Source organism: Saimiri boliviensis, chromosome 7 (genome assembly GCF_048565385.1).
Source record: "Saimiri boliviensis isolate mSaiBol1 chromosome 7, mSaiBol1.pri, whole genome shotgun sequence".
In the NCBI taxonomy this organism is placed as follows: domain Eukaryota; kingdom Metazoa; phylum Chordata; class Mammalia; order Primates; family Cebidae; genus Saimiri; species Saimiri boliviensis.
In genome coordinates, this window is record NC_133455.1 from 32,871,923 (window position 1) to 32,896,328 (window position 24,406).

Here is a 24,406-nt window from a genome sequence, read left to right on the forward strand (position 1 = left end):
AAAATTTTTTTTTAAGGCAATTCTTTTTTTTTTTTTTGAGATGGGGTCTCACTCTGTCACCCAAGCTAGAGTGCAGTGCAGTGGTGCTATCTTGGCTCACTGCAATCGCTACCTCCTGGGCTCAAGTGATCCTCTGCCTCAGCCTCCCGAGGCACAGGGGAGTGCCATTATGTCTGGCTAATTTTTGTATTTTTGGTAGAGATGGGGCTTTGCTGTGTTGCCCTGGCTGGTCTTGAACTCTTGGGCTCAAGTGATCCTCTCGCCAAAGCGCTGGGATTGCAGGCGTGAGCCACCACACCCAGCCTTTGTTCACTTTAGTGGAAATATTGTTTTATCAGAGATGTCTTCTTAACCCCGACAATGTTAGGAATCCCCCATGAAATGCTTTTATTGGCCCCTCATACTACAACTGTATTTACAGGTATCTTTTCTGGGCCATTTATTTAATAATTTATTGAGCACCTAACTTATTGTCAAGTACTAGTTTAGAAGCTGATTATAAAGTAGTAAATATAATAATAAATTAAGACCTATGTTTTATAGGTCTTTAGGTTTTCTTACATGATTTTTCTATTGATTCATTTTCATGGCATTTTTAAAAAGTATTGATCTGTGATGGCTACAAAATGTTTTAAAAATTGTTTTTTACCACAGATAATTTGAGAAATATTGAATTATAGCACATTCATTGTTTGCTAACTAATCACAATCTAATTTTTCTTGGTCCATTTTTTTAAAGGAGGCAGTGCTTGAGAAAGAGTTGAAAGGATAGTCCATTTTTGTTAAATAAGCATGCAATGTTAAATCTTGTGCAAAACTGACTTTAATTTATTAATTCACTTTTCTTTTATTTTAGGAAATAAAAAGAACTCAACTACAAATTACCAGAGCACAGCAGAAAGTGTGACTGCCGGTGCCAACTTACAGAATTATGGTGAAACTTCTCCAGATGCCATCAGTACAAATTCAGAGGGTGCTCAAGAAAATCATGATGACCTGGTAGTAATCATTTGAGAGAGATTCTATGAAGAAAAATGCCACCAATTTTATTTCATATTTGATATGTACATATTTTGAGACACTCATATACAATGAATTCTTAGATGGTAGGCAATTCATTTTGCTCCTTTTATTCTTGAAAACGCTTCCCTCCTAATCATTTGTTTTTCCTTTGATTTTATTTTTCTAAATTTGTTTTATTCATTTTGAGGAGTGGAAGCTCTTTCTTTTTTCTGTCTTGCATTTTATGTTTTTTATTTTTATTTTTTTAGAGACAGGATCTCACTCTGTTGCCCAGGCTGGAGTGCAGAGCTGTGTCCATAGCTCACTGCAACCCTGAACTCCTGGGCTTAAGTGATCTTCCTGCCTTAGCCTCCCAAGTAGCTGGGACTATAGGCATACACCACCCCACCTGGCTGTTTTAAATTTTTTTGTAGATATGAGGGGGTCTCACTGTGTTGCCCAAGCTAGTGATTTCTCTTAAGCCCTCCTGATGCAGTGAAATATTCTTATGGAAGACTTGAAAAAGATATTATGTCTAACTTTTAATGAAAATCATTTTGCAATCCTTGTGACCTAATTTTTTTTTTTAATAAATGAAAGAAAAGGTTTTCACTATAATGCAACAACCATGTTCTGTAGGTCACAAGTGTATTTTTGGTCTGGAAGGTCACATTTATTAGAGGGTAATGGTAGTTTTCCTATATTATTTCTTAAATTTTGTTTTGAACTGCTTGGCATACTAATATCATTTATGCAATCATTAATAGATGTCCGTTGTGGTGTTTAAAATTACTGGTGTTAATGGGGAAATTGACATCCGAGGGGAAGATACAGAAATTTGTCTTCAAGTGAACCAGGTGACACCAGACCAGTTAGGCAATATCAGTCTGCGGCATTACCTTTGTAATCGTCCAGTTGGTAAGATTTTTTTTTTTAAATTACTTTTCATATACAGTGGTTTAATATGTTTTAACTTTTTTCTTTTACATATGTCTCATCAGGAGTCCTAACTTGACTATAATTGAATTCAAGGAAAATTACATTTATTTATAATAATAATAATTACTATTTGTAGTTTGTGGTTGTTTTTTCTATAGTATGTGGAGCTTCAATAGGAAGACATGGCATAATAGTTCCATGGCGTAAGGGGTAGTAGGGTGGAATGATTTTGACTAAGAAAGTTTTTGTTTTGTTTTATTTTGTCTCCAAAAAACCTCTTTTTGTTTGAAATTATTTCTAGCTTTACTCTGTGGAATGAGAATGTGTGTGTATGTAGCTCTAGGTAGATACAAAGGCAAAATAAAATCACATTATCCAGTTTATTTGTTGGCAAGTTCTCTTGTTCAGCAAGTTCACTCTTGTTTTTTCTTGACATGGGAAAGAACACTAACCATTACCAATTTGTGACTGTTTCTTTTACCTTCTATTTTAAAAAATAAAAATATATGAATTTCGAAATACTTAAATAATTCTTTGGAGTTATATTTGAACTCTTGTATTATTTTCTGGAATGTTAATAAGTAGTAATAACAGTAAGTATAATTCTGTACCTGGAATGGAAGTTTTAAGAGCAACTCTCCACCTGGAATTGTGAATGGAGACCTATCCTTGGTATAAATAAATACACACATCTTTAGTTTCTTGCAACTCTCCCCCTTTCACAAATATGCATATATTTGACCTGTTTAAGACTAGTCACACCCATGCTGAAGAAAAATAAAATACCGTTTCATTATGAATTTTAAAAAATCTATCATGAATTGATACAGCAGTCTTCTTATGGGGACCCATGGGATAAATAACTTTCATACCTCAGAAACTGAAACGGCTTTGCCTGTCCAGAATGAGTTTGTTTTTATCTTATGGGTTATATGAATTGTGAAACTGATCATATTTTTATCTTTTTTGCTAGGGAGCTCATTTTTGGTCCACCTTTTGGTATAGGAATTTAAATAATGGTAGTTGGTAAGGTTAATTTTGGGTTATTAACCTTACCAACTACCATTCCCTTTTCCCTTCCGTCCTTTTTTACTTGTCTCCTCATTCTTTATCAGATTATATGATGTGCATATTGCCTCTTACACATTTTGGAACCAAGTAACATAAAATAAATAAGCAAAGTAGTTACCGTGAGTTCACAAGTAATTTACTCCAGTGATTTCACTAGGAACTTGTATTTTTTAAGTTAGATATCCTACTGGAACTTCATTGGAATTTTAAATTTTGTTTTTAAACGGTGTGTTTATCCTCTCTACGGCATCTATAAATTTTTGAGGGGGACAGGGTCCAGGCATAAGTAAATGTAGTTTTACATACCCACACATACACACACACACTTTTCCCTTATTATATCCGTTTTTGGTTTGCCTTCTAATAGAAACAATTTAATGAGGTCTTCTCTGTTTATTTTTCTGTTATTTAAGGCCCCAGTTTTATGAGGAAACTGCAAAACCTCAGGCTTTTGTTGCTTCTTGAGAAATGGCATAAGAGTCACTTTAAATATCTAACTTATTTCTGCATCCCAGCCACCATTTGAATGTATAGTTAGGTATACAATCAAACACACACTAAGTATCTAAGGTATGTATCATACCAGAGTTATATCATGACACGTTTTTCTTGTTATCAAAAAAAAAAAAATAGAAAATATAGAAAAATCAACATTATTGTAGGAGAAAGTTGCCTTAAAATATTGGAATTAGTGGGTGTATGTATATTGTATATGTGCTATAGCATATCATTTAAACTAGGGGCAAATAGTAAAACTAGTATTATTTTAATATACTACATGACACATAATAGTAATATTATTGAACAGTGCTACAAACATTTTTATATGTTCATTTTCCTTAGGTTCCGATCAGAAAGCTGTAATTCATTCCAAATCTTCTCCTGAGATTTCTCTGAGGTTTGAAAGTGGGCCTGGTGCTGTAATACACTCTTTACTTGCAGAAAAAAATGGATTTCTGCAGTGCCACATAGAAAACTTCAGCACTGAGTTTCTTACATCTTCCCTTTTGAATATTCAACATTTTTTGGAAGATGAAACTGTTGCAACAGTAATGCCAATGAAGATACAAGTTTCTAACACAAAAATAAATTTAAAAGTATGTTAATACATAATTTTATATTGTCATGTTCCTTTTGCCTATCTGGACTTTCATTCATGTCTAAGAATGTGCTATGATTTATTTTCTATCAGCATTTATTAAAACGATTTTGTTTGTCTTTTTTGGTAAATGACGTAGAGATCTTTTTTGGAAATGTCAAAATATAACAGGCAGTTTTCTCACTGTATCAGCTGAAACATATAAAGATACATGTTTTATCTTTAACTCATTAAAAATATGACTGGCTAGAGTAACATGGCAATGTTCTTTTTCTTTCCTGTAGGATGACAGTCCTCGGAGTAGTACAGTATCCCTTGAACCAACTCCTATAACTATACATATTGATCATCTTGTGGTAGAGAGAAATGATGATGGCTCTTTTCATATTAGAGGTATATATGAGAAACCATTTATTTATTTGTTTGTTTTTTTGTTTGTTTCTTTGTTTGCTTGTTTGTTTGACAGAGTTTTGGCTCTTGTCACCCAGGCTGGAGTGCAATGGGGTGCAATCTCAGCTCACTGTAACCTCCACATCCCTGGTTCAAGAGATTCTCTTGGCTCAGCCTCCTGAGTAGCTGGGATTACAGGTGCCCATCACCACACCTAGCTAATTTTTGTATTTTTAGTAGAGATGGGGTTTCACCATGTTGGCCAGGCTGGTCTCAAACTCCTGATCTCAGGTGATCCACCTGCCTCGGCCTCCCAAAGTGCTGGGATTACAGGCGTGAGCCACCATACCCAGCCAATGAAAAACCATTTAAATGAACACCTCAAATTTTGAAGTTAAGTTATTTACATACTGATTGTTTCTTTTCACTCATTTATTTTATATGTATGTACATATGCAGTAGTGGAAGATTGAGGGACACCTTCAGTACATTGTAATAAAATATTATCTATATATGTACAGGCCTCTACCCTGGGAAAAAACCTCATATATGGTTGGCTTAGTACCTGTTGTACACACATGTTTTGAATGTTGTAGAAAGTGAGAGAGGCCTTCGAGGTCTTACACGCCTCTTGATCTTATTCATGTCTCTCAGTTGATATCTTTCTTAGCTCTATTTCCTGCTTATACTCCTTATAATGGAACTTACCTTGCACTTCTCCATCTCCGTGTTCTTACTTGCCTTGTTATTTCTCTTTGAAATTGCTCATCGCTATGTGGATTTCATTCATCCTCTCAATGTTGTCTCAAGTTTCTTCTTTATACTCTGATGTGACACTTTCTTTATACTCTGATGTGAGTTCTTCCACTTCTTTTGGACTTTTCTGTGCATTCGTTACTTAAAAGTGTATTGTCTGTATACTTAGTTTACATTCAATGTTTGTATCTCCACTCTAGTAAGGTCTGTGTCTTACAAGGTGGTATGACGTAGTAGAGAGAGTATGAGTCAGTAGACTTAGATGTTTTGAGCTTCACTATTATAGCTAATTGAAGGACTGATATATACATCTCTTTCATCTCCTATCAAAAACCTCATTAAATGACAGAAAACATACACTGAAGAATAAAGTCATTAACAATGCTACAAAAGAGAGGAGAGTTGCAGATGTGGGAACAGTTTGTGGGAGACTCTTAACTCAAAGAGTCTTTTCCTCTGTAGTTTGAGAACAACTGGAGTGAGACATAGGAGAAAGGCCAACAGAGATCAAAATTGTAGCTTCATTACTGATAAAAGCTCAGGTGGAGAGAATAGCTTAGGTATCTGAGAAGACAGGCTTGCTGCATAGCCCTCTTTCCCAAATGTGTTAGCTCCCAGAAATTCAGGTCTGTCTTCTAAAAAGAAAAAGAAAAAAGAATGCACCCTCTCGGCAGGAGGTACAGCATATACCAAAGCAAGAGACTGAACCACATATATATATAGTTCTTTTAAAAAAAAATCATCAGTCAGATAAGTCATACCTTCTTCCCGGGGAAGCAGTGAGAAACAGGACCAAGAGAATTCAAGAGGGCTACACGATTGAAGTTCCTTCTCAAAAATAGGAGGAATCTCCCCAACAAGATACTGAGGTTAGAATGAGCCCTGAGGCAATAGCATGAATAATATGGGCATTGCTTTTTTGGGATCCTCTCCAATGCCCCTGCCCAGTAGTAGACTTCAGTAGATTTTGCACATAGAGTAAAACATTGAGGGTAGTTTCTGCAGCTGCTAGGCCCCCAGGAAGGGAATGATTCCCTATCCAATTAACAGACTTGGCATATCTTACCCAGTTGAGCAGCCTTTCCTTTCCCACCGTCACTAGAGGTTGGCTATAGCAAATGGAAACAGTATTTATGGCAAGAAAATGGGATAAACATAAACAAGAAAATAGGAAAATATAAGACATGCAGTAATTCTCAAGCATTTGAAAATAATAGTACTAATCAACTTTTATAATTATAAGCTAGAAATACTCTCTAGCTGATTGAGTAGAAAAGGAGCTTGGTGAAAGATAATTGGAATGAATTGAATTGAGTGTCCAGAGATAAACTCTTAACATTAATTGATCTTTGACAAGGCTGGCAAAACAATTCAATGGGGAAAAGAATAGCCTTTCCACCAGTGGTGATGGAATCACCAGATATCCACGTGAAGAAGGCTGAACTTCTTCCTTATACAGGCATGCTTTAGATATACTGCAGATCGGGTTCCAGACCGGCACAATGAAGTGAGTATCACAATAAAGCAAGTCACACAAAGTTTTCAGTTTACCAGTGCAGATGAAAGTCATATTTACACTATTATTACGACTAAAAAATGTACATAGCTTAATTTAAAAATTCTTGATTGCTGGTCAGGCACAGTGGCTCACGCCTGTAATCCAGCACTTTGGGAGGCTGAGGAGGGTGGATCACCTAAGGTCGGGAGTTCAAGACCAGCCTGGCCAACATGGCAAAACTCCTGTCTACAAAAAAATACAAAAATTAGCTGGGTGTGGTGGCACACATCTGTAATCTCAGCTACTTGGGAGGCTGAGGCAGGAGAATTGCTAGAACCCAGCAGGCGAAGGTTGGAGTGAGTTGAGATCACGCGACTGCATTCCAGCCAGGACAACAGAGCAAGAATCCATCTCGAAAACAAACAAACAAGCAAACAAACAAAAAACCACTTGATTGCTAAAAACTGTTAGTGATCGTCCGAACCTTCAGTGAGTCCTAATCTTTTTGCTCGTGGAGGGTCTTTTTTTTTTTTTTTGAGACGGAGTTTCACTGTTGTTACCCAGACTGGAGTGCAATGGCACGATCTTGGCTCAATGCAACCTCTGCCTCCTAGGTTCAAGCAATTCTCCTGCCTCAGCCTCCTGAGTAGCTGGGACTACAGGCATGCACCACCACGCCCAGCTGATTTTTGTATTTTGAGAAGAGCTGGGGTTTCACCTTGTTGACCAAGATGGTCTCGATCTCTTGACCTCGTGATCCACCCGCCTCGGCCTCCCAAAGTGCTGGGATTATAGGCGTGAGCCACCGCGCCCGGCCTCGTAGAGGGTCTTGATTGCTGCTGATTGATGACAGTCATGGTTACTGAAGGTTGGGGTAGACGCGGCAATTTCTTAAACCAACAGTGTTCAATTTATCTGTTTTCTTTTGTTGCCTGTACCTTGGCAGTCCTATATAGGAATCCATGGCCAAATCTGAGATCATAATATTTTCTCCTGTTTTATTTGAAGAATTTTATACAGTTAATGATTCAATATAGCTCTTTAATGCAAATATATCAATTTTTGTTTTTGATGTGTGGGTAAGGATTAAAGACACATGGATTTATTTCTGGATTCTCAATTCTGTTCCACTTGTCTGTCTTTGATACTACCACACTGTCTTGATTACCAGCTTGCTTTGGAGTTAGTTTTAAAATTGGAAGATGTGAGTCATCCAACTTTGTTGTACCTTTTCAAGACTTTTTTTACTCTTTTGGGTCCCTTGCAATTCCATATGAATTTTAACATCAGCGTGATAATTTCTGCAAAGCAGCCAGCTCAACTTCTGATAGGGATTGTGTTAAAGCTGTAGATAAGTTTGAGGATTATTGCCATCTTAACAACATTAAGTCTTCCAATCCATGAACAGTGGGATTTTTTTTCCGTATATTTAGATCATCTTTTATTTCTTCCAACAATATTTTATAGTTTTCAAAGTATAGTAAGTTTTGTGCTTCTTTTGTTAAGTTTGTTCATACTCTTTTTCACAGTATTTTAAATGGAATTGTTTTCTTTCATTTGTGGATTCTTCATTACACATTATAAAAATGTAGTTATTTTTGTATATTGATTTTACATCCTGTAACCTCACTGAACTTGATTAGTCCCAGTAGTTTTTTAGTTGTTTCCTCAGTTTTTTTTCTACATGCGAGATGATGTCTAATAGAGATAATTTTGCTTTTTCCTTTCCAATCTGAATGTCTTTTATTGTTTTTCTTGCCCAGTTGCACTGGTTAGAATCTCTAAGACAATGTTGAATAGAAGTGACAATAATAGACAGCCTTGTCTGGTTTCTGATTTTGGCCAAAAGGAAGAGTCTAGTCTTTCACCATTAAGTATGATATTAGATGTGGGATGTTTATACATGATGACCTTTTATTAGATTGAGGAAGTTCCCTTCTATTTCTAATTTACTGAGTGTTTTTACCCTGAAAAGATACTAGATTTTATCAAATGCTTTTTCTGCATCTATTGAGATGATCATGTGGGTTTTGCCTTTTATTTTGTTGATATGTTGTATTACATTAGTTAATTTTTGGATGATAGATATATTTGCATGCTTGGTACAAGTCCCAGTTGACCCTGCTTTATAGTTATGTATGTTGCTGTGTTCAGTTTGCTAACATTTTGTTGACAATTATGTCCATATTCATCAGCATATTGGTTTTCTTGTGATTTTTTTTTTTTTTTTTTTTTGGTCTAGACTTGATATCAGGGTGATAGTGCCTTCATAGAAAGTTTGGGAATGTTCGGATTTTTGGAAAAGCTTTTAAAGACTTAATATTATTCTTTAAATGTTTGATAGAATTCACCAGTAGAGCCACCTGGGCCTGGGCTTTTCTTTGTGGGTAATTTTATGATTATTGATTCAGTCTCTCCCAGCTAAAAGTCTGTTGACATTATCTTCTTGAGTCTATTTGGGTAGTTTATCTCTTTCTAAGAATTTGTCTACTTCATCTAAGTTACATAATTGTTGTTGTTGTTGTTGTTGTTGTTGTTGTTGAGACAGTCTCGCTTTGTTACCTAGGCTGGAGTGCAGTGGTGTGATCTTGGCTCATTACAACCTTTGCCTCCAGGTTCAAGTGATTCTCCTGCCTCAGCCTCCCAAGTAGCTGGGGCTACAGGCGCATACCACCATGCCTGGCTAATGTTTGTATTTTTAGTAGAGACGGCGTTTCACTGTTGGCCAGGCTGGTCTCGAACCCTCCTGACCTCAGATGATCTGCCTCTCTCGTCTCGGCCTCCCAAAGTGCTGGGATTATAGGTGTGAGCCACCGTGTCCAGCCTTAAGTTACATAATTATTTTTTAATTTTAATTTTTACTTTTTACAGAGATGGGTCTTGTTGCATTGTCCAGGCTGGTCTCCATCTCCTGGCCTCAAGCAATTCTCCCACCTAGGCCTTCCAAAGTTCTGGGATTACAGGAGTGAGCCACTGTGTCTGCCCTAAGTTATCTAATTATTAACATACTGTTGTTCATAGTATTCCTTTATAGTATTTTTTAAAATCTCTGTAAGGTTGGTAGAATGTCACTTCTTTCATTTCTGATTCTAATAATTTCTTTTTCTTGGTCAGTCTAACTAAAGGTTTATTTATTAGTTAATTTAATCATAAGCCTTTAAACCTATTAAATCTAACAAACCTTTAGTATAAACATAATAAATTATGTAATTATGTAACTAAGATGAAATTGACAAATTCTTAGGAAGAATTCTTAGAAAGTTTATTTAATTGACCTAAATAAACTATTTATTTAGATCTTTTAGCTTCATTGATCTTTTAGTTTATTTAGACCCTTTTATTTCATTGATCTTTTCAGAGAATGAGCTTTTGGTTTTATTGGTTTTTTATGTCATACTGCTATCCTCATACTAATATATATGGATATTTATTTTTAAATTAGATTCTCACAATTGAACTTTTAAAGATTTGTCAAGTATTTGGAAATGTTATCTGAGCATGTTATTTGTTTAATCAGATTCTCACATTCTTAACACTGGAAGTGATGTGAAAGAAAATGTCAAAAGCGATTCAGTGCTGCTGATGAGTGGAAGGTATGATCTGAAGAAACAGTGCAGCGTCACTCAAGCCACTCAGACAAGTCCTTGGCCTTCTCAGTCAGCTAACTTTCCTGAGTACTCCTCTGACTTTACTAGGGAACAGGTAATGGGAAACCTAATTCAGATTCAGTTTCAGCAATTAAATAATTAAGTATTAAGATACTACTAGTGAAATCATTGTTTACTTATTTAAACAAAAGTACCGAGTACTTGTTCTTGTGCCCAGGTGCTGTGTGAGGTGCTATGGTTATAGTGTTGAGCAAGATAAAGAAAAATTTAGTGCCTTCTGCCTTCCTCCAGTGCTGTCTTAGTATTTTTGTGAGTTTTTCCTTGTAGATTCTTTTTTATTTAAAAACTCAATTAATATTCAAGTGTACATACTATATAATTTTACTTAATTGTTTAACAAAATTTTTTCATATTGCTATATTTGTTTAATATTTATTTTTAATGGCTGAGTAATATGGTTTTGGGTGTGCTATCATTTCTGAAACTTCCTCTAAACATTTATTAACATTTCATGTTGCTTCTGAGTTTTTTTTTTTTTGTTTTTTTTTTTGCCATTATAAAGAAACAGAATGTTCAGCAGAGTTTTAATCTGTATGATAAAACCATAGGATGAGTTAATTCATTTGTTCAGTGAGGATTTATTCAATGCCAACTCTGAGCTAGGGATATAGAATGCAATAGTATATGACCCCTAACTATTGAAGAACTCAAAGTCTAGTGGAACAAGAGTGTTCAATGATAGTCACAACAACATACTGTGTGAGATGCTATACTACAGATGAAGGAAAGTATAGGAAACTACCTCACTTGGTCTATAAAGCAAGAATTCTTAAGCTAGAACTAGAAGAAGTTTGAGAACTATTTGAAATTAACTGCATATATTTTAATGTATCTGTGTAATGCAGATTTTATCATATCCCCATACTTAGGAATGGCTATGTTTGCTCTAATATAGCCATTCCTAGTTAAGAGGGAATGGCTCTAAAAGGATATAATAATTGAACTAAGTCTTAAACGGGTGGCAGAGGAGACTTATTGGCCATCAGGATGAAAATGTCTGATGACATGTTCAGAATTTGAGTCTGGAGCTTAAGAGAGAGGTTTGTGCTAGGTGAGTCTATTTATGATAGTTGAAGCCATGGAAGTAGGTAAGATCATCCAAGAAAGTGACTCATGACAAGAGAAGAAGACCCAGCAATGGAACTAATAGAATGTCAAATTTTAAGACTTTTTAAAAAGTAGAAGAAAAGATGAAAAGGGCATACGTAGATTAAAAGGGATAAATATGAAACAGCTGTGGTATAAAAGCCAAAAAAGGAGAGAGGCTGAGAAAGTAGGGGTAGTTCAGCAATGTCTAAAGCCATAGAGAGGTCCAGGAAAATTCATATGAAACAAAGTCACTATTAGACTTGGAAATTATGAGTTAGTGTTTCGTATTACTGGGTCAAAGCAAGGCAACAATTTTTAAGTCTTGATGTATGTTTCCAAATATTGGCTCAAAGCAATTTTCAGCTTAAGTGCACCCTCACCAGCATTGGACATTTTTACTATCCCAAGTGTCATGCCTTTGGATACTATGTAAATAGTCTATATTTCCTGAAATGATTAAATTATCTTATCTCCACCCCCACCACTTATCATTTCAGCTCATGGAAGAGAATGAATTTCTTAAACAGGAACTGGCTAAAGCTAAAATGGCTCTTGCAGAGGCTCACTTGGAAAAAGATGCGCTTCTTCATCATATAAAGAAGATGACAGTTGAATAACGGGAGTGGCAGTCAAAACTCAAATTATAGCTCTGGAGTAGGAAGGTTATATTTATAATCTGGATGTTACCAGTTAGGGGAAGACTTTCATTTTCATGAAAAGACGATAAAACAAAATGGAATGTGATAAAGTGATGACTATTCCAAAGCCAGTTTAGAAGGTATTAGGTACGAGCATTACAATCTTTTGGTTATTCTGTCTTTTGGGGCTTAACCCTCCTTTAAACTGGTGTGATCTAGGGAACTCAACACATACTGTAAAATAATTACATGCCGAAGGAAAAGAAGATGTCATTTCCTAATTTTGATATCTCATTGTAGGCATTTTTTTTAAATGAAAAAGGAAAACCTCTTGTGTTCACACAGATTGCTGAATTGATTTCTCAATATTTGTTAATAATTTACTATTATTTACACAGATTCAAATGCTTTTATGGCTAATGTAAAATGAAAAGAGGCTTACGTTTTAAATGTTACTAAAATTATGTACTTAAATCTATAATTAATTACTGTAGAAAGCCCAATCAGATTAATAAATTATATAATTGTTGAGTTTGAAAACTCTGGAAAATCATCACCCTACTGAACTTTTAAATATCTTGAAAATGTGAAAAAAAATCACTTTAAATTATGGGTACATTGTATAAGTGGAAGCTATAATTTTCAACAAAAAGATGGTACAAATGTAAAAATAAAAAGCACAAACTGTACGAAAGCAAAATACTAGAGTATATGGCCAAGTGATTTAAAAAGCATTACTTGTACATTCCTTTAAACATTTGTTGTTAGAAGTAAAAGAGTAATTTATTCTGCTAACTTTGGCAGCATTTGTAACTATAAAAATTTTGATTAGTACTATTTATATTAATTTCTTTACCTTCATTTTTCCTCTTTAAGAAGTTGTTTTTGGAAAATTATTTTTCCTTGCACAAAAGACAATTTTATACCATTCTTATAGTATCATATTAGGTGGGTGTTTGCACATACTGAATTTATAAAGCTAGTTTTGAATAAAGCTCTATGTGAGAGAGATACATATACACATACACAGTCTTCTATAATAAGAATCATTGGTGACTTTTGAATTCTATTTTGTTAGGAATTAAGGTTGAAATCAATGTGAAAGAATCTCAATCATTCATTATAAAATAAAAGTACATAGGCGATAAGAAACAGAGGCTTTTAGAGATTTAAAATATATTTCTGATAGAATTAAACTAAGTGGTGTCTATTTTAAAATTAACATTCTTAAATATATCCAAGGTAGAAGATGAAATAGCTGGACTACTCTTTCTTTAAGATACTTGAAAATTTTAAACCACATTGTGACACTTTATGGTGCTTTGCGTGTTTGGCATGACATACATAGTGGTCCTTATATCTAAGTGCTTGGGGGAAAAATACATATTTCATTTACATTAAATTTTGGAGTGATTTAGGCATTATTGAAAACAGTACTGGCCTTTTTCTTCCCTTCTCCAGGATCCATTTTCAATGACATTATTTAAAATATACAGGCACTGTTTTGGGTACTATGGATAGAGCCAAGAGCAAATTGATCATGTTTTACCTAGGGATATTCAAAATATCATAATAAGTCATGTTATTCTAAAACTATATAATAGCCTTAGATTAAATGTGCAAAGATCTAATTAAAGATTTAAAATGTATAGCTTATGCCCTTAGAAGAGAACATTTCATTTTTAGTTATACATTCAGCAAAAATAGTTGATTATGGTGGAAAAGAAGAGTTGATGGGACATTAACTTCTTCAGAGCTAACATTGTTTCTCAAGATTGACCTATTCTATATAAATTTAAATTTTTTATGGTATATTGTAATTGCTTATTGTTATAGAAGCTGAATGCCTTACTTACTACTTTTAAATTTATTTGGTCTTCCTAAGGAAATCATACAAACAGTAGAGATTATGATGATCTGAGCATTCTATGTGCTTATTTTGATTTTTTTTTATTTATAAGGAGTACTATTTTTATAGATGTTTAAAATTCATTAAACACTCTGTTCTGAGAGGGAAGTATTATTCAAATGTTAGAAGTTTCCCTAAGGCTTAGAAAGGACAAGTAACTTGACTGAAATCACAATTAGTAATGTGGTCTTTGGACTTAAAGCCTAGTTATATGCTTTTATTATAGCTTAGTCATTAATTCACACATTTTTTTTAAATCTTTTAAAGATGACCATAAAACTTTAGATTGTGTGAGCACATCTATGTAGGAGGTATATGTTACCCTGTTTATGTTATTCAAACTGCCTAAAAGACAACAGGATGATTTTTGTTTAAGTTAATCCCAAACTATTTAGCAGTGTGAGAAATACAGGAAAAACCTGATAATTGACTGGCCAGTGTTCGTTTTTTTTTTTAAATTACATAATTTAGATATAAAGTTGTCATGTACTGGAATTTTAAAAAAGAAATCTCTAGCTGAGACATGTTAACGGTTAGGAGATGAAAATGGTAATTGTGCTTTGCTTTTTATTTTTTGTTTACTTTTGAGTTTTTTGGAGTTTTTTTTTTGTTTTCTATATTTTTAAGTAAAAATTATATATTTATGGTGTACAACATGATGTCTTGATACATGTATACATTGTGGACTGGCTAAATCAAACTGTCTATTGTATTACCTCACATATTTTTTTGTAGCAAGAACACTTAAAATTTTGTAACAGTTTTCAAGTATACAACATATTGTCATTAACTGTAATCACCTGATGTACGGTAGACCTCTTGAACTTATATTTACTAACTGCAGTTTTGTGTCCTTTTACAGACATCTCCTGTTTCCCCAACCCCCAGCCTCTGATAACCAGAATTTTACTGTCCATCCCATGAAGTTAACTTTATTTGCATTTCATTAAGTGAGATCATGTAGCATTTGACATTTGTCTTTATGTGCCTGGCTTATGTCACTCAACACACTGGTTCCCCATGTAGCTGGGACCACAGGTGTGTGCCACCACACCCAGATTTGTCCATGTTGTCAGAAATGACAGAATTTCCATTTTTTAAAATGTTGAATAGTATTCTCTTGTGGATATTTTCTACATTTGCTTTATCCATCATCTGTTGATGGACAGTTAAATTGATTCCCTATCTTCGCTATTGTGAGTAATGCTGCAGTGAACATGGGATTGCAGATGTCTCTTCCTCATTCTGATTTCATTTCCTTTGAACATAAATAGTGGGATTGGTGGATCATACGGTAGTTCTATTTTTTTAATGTTTTGAGGACCCTCTGTACCGTTTTCCATAATGGCTATAATAATTTACATCGCCAATAGTATACAAAGCTTTTATTTTCTCTGCATCCTCTCCAACACTCCTCTTTTTTGTCTTTTTGATAATAGTCATTCTAACAGGTCTGATTACAATAGCTTTGTAGTAGGCTTTCTGTGCTTTGCTTTTTAATTTCATGTATGTGAAAGACATTGGGTATTTTGAATTTTTTTCTTTTCTCACCTTATCCTAGAACTTGAGTCTGGGCACAGTGGCTCATACATGTAATCTCAGCACTTTGGGAGGCCAAGATAGGCAGATCACTTGAGGTCAGGAGTTCGAGACCAGCCTGGCCAACATGGTGAAACCCTATTTCTACTAAAAATACAAAGATTAGCTGAGTGTGATAGCACACACTTGTAGTCCAAGCCAATCGGGAGGCTGAGGCAGGAGAATCGCTTGAATCTGGGAGGCAGAGGTTGCAGTGAGCTGAGATTGTGCCTCTGCACTCCATCCCAGGTGACGAAGTGAGACTCCATCTCAAAAGAAAAGAACTTGAAAATTCTCCCATATATACTAGTTGGGGGTGAAGCATTATTTCTAGTTAAGTTGCGTAAGAATGACTGTGTATGACCAAAGGCAAATATGTGTGGAAAAAATTAAATTTTTTCGTGGGTTTTTATTTAATACATGGCAGTAGGGGAGTTAGGAGTTACACTTTAACAAGTCTCTGTTAACCTACAGTCTAATCAAGACATCTTATCCTGGTGAATGCCACCACCATTCACCCTAGTTCCCAAACTGGTAACATAGAAATCATCTTAAGACATCTTGCTCTCCTTATCACTTCATCATCAAGTCCTGTCATTTTTACCTTGTAAACATCTCTCAACTTTGTCTACTTCACTTCTCACCACTCCCTAATCTAAGCTACCATCAGCACCTTTTGTCTACATGACTGCAGTTGTCTCCTAACCGGTCTTCCTGCAGCGACTCTGGCCCTCCTTGTATTCACTCTACTACAGGCAGAATTCTTTTTGTTCAAAGTGCGATTTTAATCAAGACAACCCACCTAGCCCCACTTGTACCTCTAGCTTAAAACACTTCCGTGGCTTTATATTGTCCTTAACGATGAAAAGGAAATATTTTATGTGACCTCATAGGTCAAATATATTAGGGCCACTATAGTGTATTTCCAAGCATTAAAATAATTGCTGTCTCAGTGGCTGGCACATCACCTAAAAAACACTCAGTAGAGGTTACCTATTCTTGTTCTCATTTAGCCTCATTATGTACCAGATTTTACTTAGTGACACCTTCATTGTCAAAGTATTTGGAATAAGAATTACAGTGCTTCATTCAGCATAAGACTTTTGTCATGCTGTTTCTTTGGCTTGAAATATCTATCCCTTCCCATTGCCTAATTAATTCCTGTTTGTTTTTCAGATCTTATTTAGTTCATCACTTCCTCAGGGAAGCATTCCTGATTTCTGTCACAGAGTAAGACCCACTGTTACACGTCTCACCTGACCATGTACCTCTACTTAGCATTTAACTTATGTAATTTTTTATGTATTGGTTTGATTAATGTCAGAACCACTAGATTGTAAACTCCATGAGGACAGGAATTTTGTTTCTGTCATTGTCATTGTTCAGCTTTGTATTTTTTATGCCTCATGCAGTGCCTGGCACATAGTAGGTGCTCAGTAAGTTTACTGAAAGAATAAAATTAATGGATGAGGTATCAAGGATGTTTTTCAGATATTGAATTCTTCCTTTCAGTTGGATTGAAGGGAGATGGAACACAGAAAAGTAGTTGCTGGTAGTTATTCAAAGGGGACAAACTTCTAGAATCCAAAGGGGGAAAAAAAGATGGTAGAGTGAAATGGGAATATTTACCATACTGTGCGCTTCTGGATTTTGAATATGTGAACTTGTAGTTGATTTATCACAAAACAAAATTAGCATATCACTTGATGACACTACAATGCCAGAATGTCATCTAGCTTTGATTGTAGCATATAATGTTGTGGCTGTTGAGATCTGCCTATATTCTCAGCTAAACAGATGGAAGTAAGTCCAAAAGAGTAGTGGCTAAAGTAGTTTCTCTTTGGGAAGTTGACTAATACTCAGAGTTAATTTCAGTTATGCCTAGTTCCTTAAGGTGCAAACAATCCCCTTTTAGTCTCAACTTTGAAGTGCTATAGAAAGTAAATTTTGAGCTATGTTTCAGTTTTCCTTTTATATATAAAATACCAAAAGTTAGAGATACACAGTATATAGAAACACTAAAGGAGTAATGTTTTTAAAATGCAAATTTTATTAAATTCTAATACTTGATACTTTTTTTGTTTTTGAGACAGGGCCTTGCTCTGTCACCCAGGCTGGAATGTAGTGCAGAGTCATAACTCACTGTAGCTTCCAGCTCCCGACTCAAGCAATCCTTCTCCATTAGCCTCCCATGTAACTGGGACTACAGGTGTGTGCCACCACACCCAGCTATTTTTTCTTTTAAGAGATGGGGTCTCACTCTATTGCCCAGGCTAGTCTTGAACTCCTGCCTCCCAAAATGGTAAGATTTCTGGCGTGAAACGCCATGCCCAGCCACTAATTTTTTTCTTTTTTTGAGATGGAGTCTCACTCTGTCAACCAGGCTGTAGTATAATGGCACGATCTCAGCTCACTGCAACCTTTGCCTTCCAGGTTCAAGCAGTTCTCCTGTTTGAGCCTCCCGAGTAGCTGAAACTACAGGTGCATGCCACCACGTGTAGCTGATTTTTGGATTTTTAATAGAGGTGGGGTTTCACCATGTTGGCCAGGCTGGTTTTGAACTCCTGACCTCAGGTGATCCTCCTGCCTTGGTCTCCCAAAGTGCTGGGATTACAGGCGTGAACCATCACTCCCAACCACTTGATACATTTTTAACTTTGGGTTCTTGAGATGGCCTTTTTTGAGGTGTAAAAATGAAAGTAGCAATAAACAAAAATGAAAGCATGATGATTTTTTTAATAAACCATTAGATGTTAGACAATTGTAAATTTTAAAGAAATTCATGTGAATGTTAAAATACTGAAATTTAGCATATATGTTATCAACAATATTGTATAATCTTAGCAGGTTTGAGAATTTGAAACCTTTTAGAGAAGCATATTAAGAATTACAAACTCAATGTTTTTCCTGCTTTATATATAGTAGTATAAATCATGTGCAATAAATTTTTGGTCCCAGAAAGATAAAACATTGCTTAATAAAAAGAGTGATCTGAATTTTTTAAAATTCTGAAATCATTTAGAAAGGTAATATTATATAACTTATAAGTTAGTTTTTATTTTCATCATGCTGTCATCAATCAAAAAATTTGTTATTTACAAACTATACTATTTGAATGGTAAGTGAAATTTCTTGTATTATTTTAAAATTTATTGGTTAATTTATTGACCCCATTGACTGACCTGAATTTCTCTTAATTCTTCATTCTATTTTTAATTCTTCATTGTGTATAGGAATGCTTGAGCATTATGAAGGATAGGAAAGTATATAGCAAGGTGATGAACCTTTCTTGCAGCCATTCAGCAGAAGCATTTTGATTTGTATGACAAGAACTCAAATACTAATTCAAAATGTCATCAAGAATGAGAATTTTTTTTGAAGAAAAATAGACACATGAATAAATGTTTAAATAAGAAAAAGATGATCAGGCACAGTGGTTCACGTCTATAATCCCAGCACTTTGGGAAGCTGAGGCGGTGGATCACTTGAGGTCAGGAGTTCGTGACCAGCCTGGCCAACATGGTAAAACCTCATCTCTACTAAAAATACAAAAATTAGCCATGTGTGGTGGTGTGCACCTGTAGTCTCAGCTACTTGGGAGGCTGAGGCAGGAGAATCACTTGAAACCCAGGAGGCGGAGGCTGCAGTGAGCTGAGGTCGTGCCACTGTGGGCGACAGAGCGCAGCTCCATCTTGAAAAAGATCAGAAGTATCTACACTGGCATGGTGACTCACACCTGTAATCCCAGCACTTTGGGAAGTCGAGGCAGTTGGCTCATTTGAGGTGAGGAGTTCAAGACCAGCCTAGCCAACATGGTGAAACCCTGTCTCTACTAAAAATACAAAAAAAAAAAAAAAAAAAAAAAAAAAGCACGTGCCTGTAATCCCAGCTACTTGGGAGGCTGAGGCATGAGAATAGCTTGAACCAGGGTGGCAGAGGTTGCAGTGAGCCGAGATCACACCACTGCACTCTAGCCTAGGTGACAGAGAGTGAGGCCCTATTAAAAAAAAAAAAAAAAAGTTGTTAGGGTGCGGTGGCTCATGCCTGTAATCCCAGCAGTTTGGGAGGTCAAGGCAGGCGGATCATCTGAGGTCAGGAGTTCGAGATCAGCCTGGCCAACATAGAGAAACTCCGTCTCTACTAAATATGCAGAATTAGCCAAGTGTGTTGGCGCATGCCTGTAATTCCAGCTACCCTGGAGGCTGAGGCAGGAGAATTGCTTGAACCAGGGAGGCAGAGGTTGTAGCCGTGAACATGTCATTGCACTCCAGCCTGGGCAACAAGAGCGAAACTCCGTCTTAAACAATTTTTCTTAGAAAGTATCACTGAAGAATATGGGTAAAATAAATGTTTAGGGGTATGATGAAAGTCCATCCTTCACAATATTTAAAATCACTCCACGTCCGGGTGCAGTGTCTCATGCCTGTAATCCAGCACTCTGGGAGGTGGAAAGATCACGAGGTCAGGAGTACAAGACCAGCTTGGCCAACATGGTGTTTTTAGTCTCTACTAAAAATACAAAAATTAGCTGGGTGTGGTGGCTAGCACCTGTAACCCCAGCTACGTGGGAGGCTGAGGCAGAAGAATTACTTGAACCCAGGAGGCAGAGGTTGCAGTGAGCCAAGATCATGCCACTGCACTTCAGCCTGGGTAACAGAGCAGGATTCCCTCTCAAAAACAAAACAAAAAACCCACTCCAACTAAAATAGATACACAGTGTTAATCTGAGCAGGGGATTTTAAAAATAATTATACTGAACAAGTTAGATGTAAGGAAATATGTTTAACAAAATTCCAATAATTAAGCACTTATGAAAGATCTATAATTCACTTGGCAAGTATTTGAATTAAAACCTAAAGTATGTTGGTTGTGGTGGCTCGCACCGGAAATTCCAGCACTCTGGGAAGCTGAGATAGAAGGATTGCTTGAGCCCAGGAGTTTGCACTCAGCCTGGGCAGCATAGAGAGACCTTGTCTCTACTAAAACTGTTAAAAATTAGCTGGGCATGGTGGCACAGGCCTGCAGTCATAGCTACTCAGGAGGCTGAGGCGAAGGATCACTTGAGCCCAGGAGTTCAAGGCTGCAGCGAGCTATGATTGTGCTACTGAGCTCCAGCCTGGGCAACAGTAAGACTCTGTCTCTGGAAAACAAACAAACAAACAAATGAGAAAACCACCAAAACCCTAAAGCAGATAAATTGGCACATGCAGAAATTCTTCAATTTAATGTTAAAAAAAAAAAAAAACTGGCACATGCAATTAAATTTTTCATTAAATGATATACCCACAAGGGTATATATGTTGGAATCTTGGAATCTTATTGTTCCAATTTGACATGAAAAGTAAGTCTGGACTCTCATTGCTTTTGGAAACCTTTTATCATTATACCAATAATGTTGGGGCAATTTAATGTTTATTTGAATTCAGTGTAGTTCCATTATAATTTATTAGCATAATTGGCATAGCTATGATAGCCATATTTGGTGCTTTTTCCACTAGTTTATTTTTACTCCATTTCTTGCAGTTGAACAAGAGATTTTTCAATCAAAACATTAGAACTATGAAGACAGAAGAGTTTTGAAGAGAGATCTAGAATAAGTAAATTAAGCAACTTTTTAATATCCTATCGCTATAAATTTCCAGAATTTAAAACGTTCCTTCAGTATAATATCTGAAAACATGCTAAGCCTAAGTATATATTTTAAATGTTAAGTTTTTCCTAGCACAGATATTTGAGAATTACTATATTCATATAGGTAATGCTTTTCTGTACATTCTATTGGGGGTCCCAGTTAATACTTTGCAATTTTTATGTGTAACAATAATTCTACCCTCCTCTTTATTTATTTATTTATTTATTTGCCTTCAGGAACAATTGAGTTTCTTGTTAGTACTTTTTACTGAGTATCCTTCAATTTTGATTTTTTGGGGTAGTTCCATAAATATGTCCAGAGGCTGTTATAGTGCCACCAGTTTTAGAGACTGAAGCACTGGTGATTTTATACTTACCATCATCCCTCCATATCCATGGGAGGTTTTGTTCTAGGGTCCCTTCAGATACCAAAATGCAAGCATCTTCAAGTGAGGAAGTTGGTCCTTTGAATCACCAGGTTTCATATCCTCGTTTGGTTGTGGTTATGGAACCCGTGGATATGCAGGGCTGACTGTATTAGTTGGAAAAAAAAAATCATGTATAAGTGGACTTGTGCAGTTCAAACCCATGCTGTTCAAGTGTGAACTGTACTTTTCCTTCCTGCTTGTACAATTATTGCAGTACATATCACAAAGTGAATAAAATTATGGCATCTTAAGGGTTGGAAGGAAAGAGAAGTTCTGTAGCTCAGTCTCACACCAAAGCAAAGCCAGATTGCTCACAACAGGGAGTCACCAAATTACAGCTGAGGTTCTTAACAAGAAAACAGACTACCCCATAAACCCTTCTGTTTTAAGTAGTTCTAGTTTGACCTTTTTTCTCCTATTAGTGAATTAACGTAGCTCTCTATTACCACACATTGGTCCTAGATTTTTCATTCACATTGCAAAAAAGCTATTACATCTCATGCCAAGTCTTCTTTTTTTCTAGGCTTTGCATCCATAATCCTTTATTCCTCAAAGGACATGGTTTCCAAAGCCTTCACCATTATTTGCCATTTAGGAGTGCTCCAGTTTGCTAAAGTTCCTCTTAAAATATGGTCACTTGACGTAAGTTAGCATTCTTCTGTCTACAAGTAAAGGAAAAGACAACTAGAAGTGTTACCCTATTCACATAAGAAAACATTTGGCAATGGGGTGGTTCCAGATGCTCACTGATGGCAACAGACTCTAGCTCTTTGTGTCTTTCATCTCTGACATCCTCAGTGCAGGAAATTTTTATCCTCACATTCATGGTTGCAAGCAGCTTCCAGCAAAACCTCTTTAAACACAGGCACATTCAGAGGCAGAAAAAACTTATTTTTCCTCACACATTTCCTTTTAAGTAAAACTCCTTCCCCATAATGGCTCAGTCGATTTCCCTTTATGTGTCACTGTACTTAAATGCACTACATTCCTGCCTGAAACATCTGTTTAAGATAAATCACCCTAAAGGCTAGAGTACTGATTGTTCCCTGAGTACATGGCCACAGAGGAGAGAACCCAGTTAAAACTAGGGATCTGCCTACCAGAGGGTAGGGAAAGGGGATAGATTTGAGCAGGGAATTAAGTCTGCCAGTTACCAAAACTGAATAACAGGTCCTGCATAATGACATTTTGGTCAAAAACAGTCTCATTACAGAAATGTGGTCCCATAAGATTATAATGGAACTGAAAAATTCCTATCGCATAGTGACATTCTAGCCATCTTAACATGATAGCACAATGCATTACTCGTGTTTATGGCGATGCTTGTGTAAACCTACTGTGCTGCCAGTGCTATAAAACTATAGTGTGTCCTGCTTGAGTTTCTTTCAAGCATGCTTTCCTTTCTTTCCTGTTCTAAAGCCTTTTTAAATAAATGTCCTTCCTACTCTGGAGGAAAAAAAAAGTATAGCACAATTATGTGCATAGTACTTGATAAATAACTACATTAGTAGCTTATGTATTTATTATACTATTGTTATTTTAGAGTGTAGTACTTATTAAACAACTTTTTTTTTGAGACAGGCTCACTCTGTTGCCCCAGACCAGAGTGCAGTTGCCACGATCACAGCTCACTGTAACCTTGACTTCCCGGGTTCAAGTGATCCTCCCACCTCGGCCTCCTAAGTAGCTGGGACTACAGGCATGTGTCACCATGCCCAGCTAATTTTTGTATTTTTTTGAAGAGACAGGGTTCCACCATGTTGCCCAGGCTGGTCTTGAACTCCTGGGCTCAAGCAATCCACCTGCCTCGGCCTCCCAAAGTGCTGGGATTACAGAATTGAGCTACTGTGTCCTGCCTAAACAAAAAATTTAACTGTAAGCAGCCTCAGGCAGGTCCTTCAGGAGGTATTCCTGAAGAAGGCATTGTTGTCATAGGAGATGGCAGCTCCATGACACTGCCCCTGAAGACCTTCCAGTAGGACTAGACATAGAGGTGGAAGACAGTGATGCTGATAATCTTGATTTTGTGTATGCCGAGGCTAGTACATGTGTTTGTGTCTTTGTTTCTAACAAAAAAGTTTTAAGAAATTTAAAAAGTAGAAAAAGTATAGAGAAAGGACATAAGGAAAGAAAATATCCTCGCATAGTTGTATGTTTGTGTTCTAAACTAAGTGTTATTACAAGAGTCAAAAAGGTATAAAGAGTTAGCTTTACAGAGTAAAAAAATTACAGTAAGCTAAGCAAAGAAGTTATAGTTAGCTGAGGTTAATTTATTACTGAAGAAAGAAAAATATTTTTTATAAATTTAGTGTAGCCCAAGTGTACAATGTTTATGAAGTCTGCAGTGGTATGCAGTAATGTCCTAGACCTTCACATTTACTCATCTCTCACTGACTCACCCAGAGCAACTTCCAGTTCTGCAAGATCCATTCATGGTAAGTGCCTTATATGGGCATATACTATTTTTTAAAAATCTTTTATACTGAATTTTGACTATACCTTTTCCATATTTAGATAAACAAATACTTGCCATTGTGTTGCAATGACTACAGTATTCATGGAAGTAACATGCTGTACAGATTTGTAGCCTAGGAGCAATAGGGCTATACCATATAGCCCAGGTGTGTAGTAAGCTACACCGTAGGTTTGTGTAAGTACATTCTATGATGTTCACACAATGACAAAATCACCTAATGACACATTTCTCAGA

The 24,406-nt window shown here is 36.1% G+C and overlaps 1 protein-coding gene across 4 annotated transcripts in view; it reads left to right on the forward strand.

Annotated features, from left to right (window-relative positions):
* The window catches only part of BLTP3B (bridge-like lipid transfer protein family member 3B), an 85,979-nt gene extending 73,289 nt beyond the window's left edge, over positions 1-12,690 (forward strand). For all 4 annotated transcript variants that reach the window (XM_074402361.1, XM_003929597.4, XM_010340204.3 and 1 more), the window contains 6 exons: positions 857-999; positions 1,770-1,920; positions 3,856-4,109; positions 4,396-4,504; positions 10,273-10,457; positions 12,010-12,690. In XM_074402361.1, the coding sequence (XP_074258462.1) occupies positions 857-999; positions 1,770-1,920; positions 3,856-4,109; positions 4,396-4,504; positions 10,273-10,457; positions 12,010-12,129 (962 nt within the window). In that variant the 3' untranslated portion in view covers positions 12,130-12,690. The remainder of the gene's footprint in view (positions 1-856; positions 1,000-1,769; positions 1,921-3,855; positions 4,110-4,395; positions 4,505-10,272; positions 10,458-12,009) is intronic.
* Positions 12,691-24,406: the final 11,716 nt, after the last annotated feature.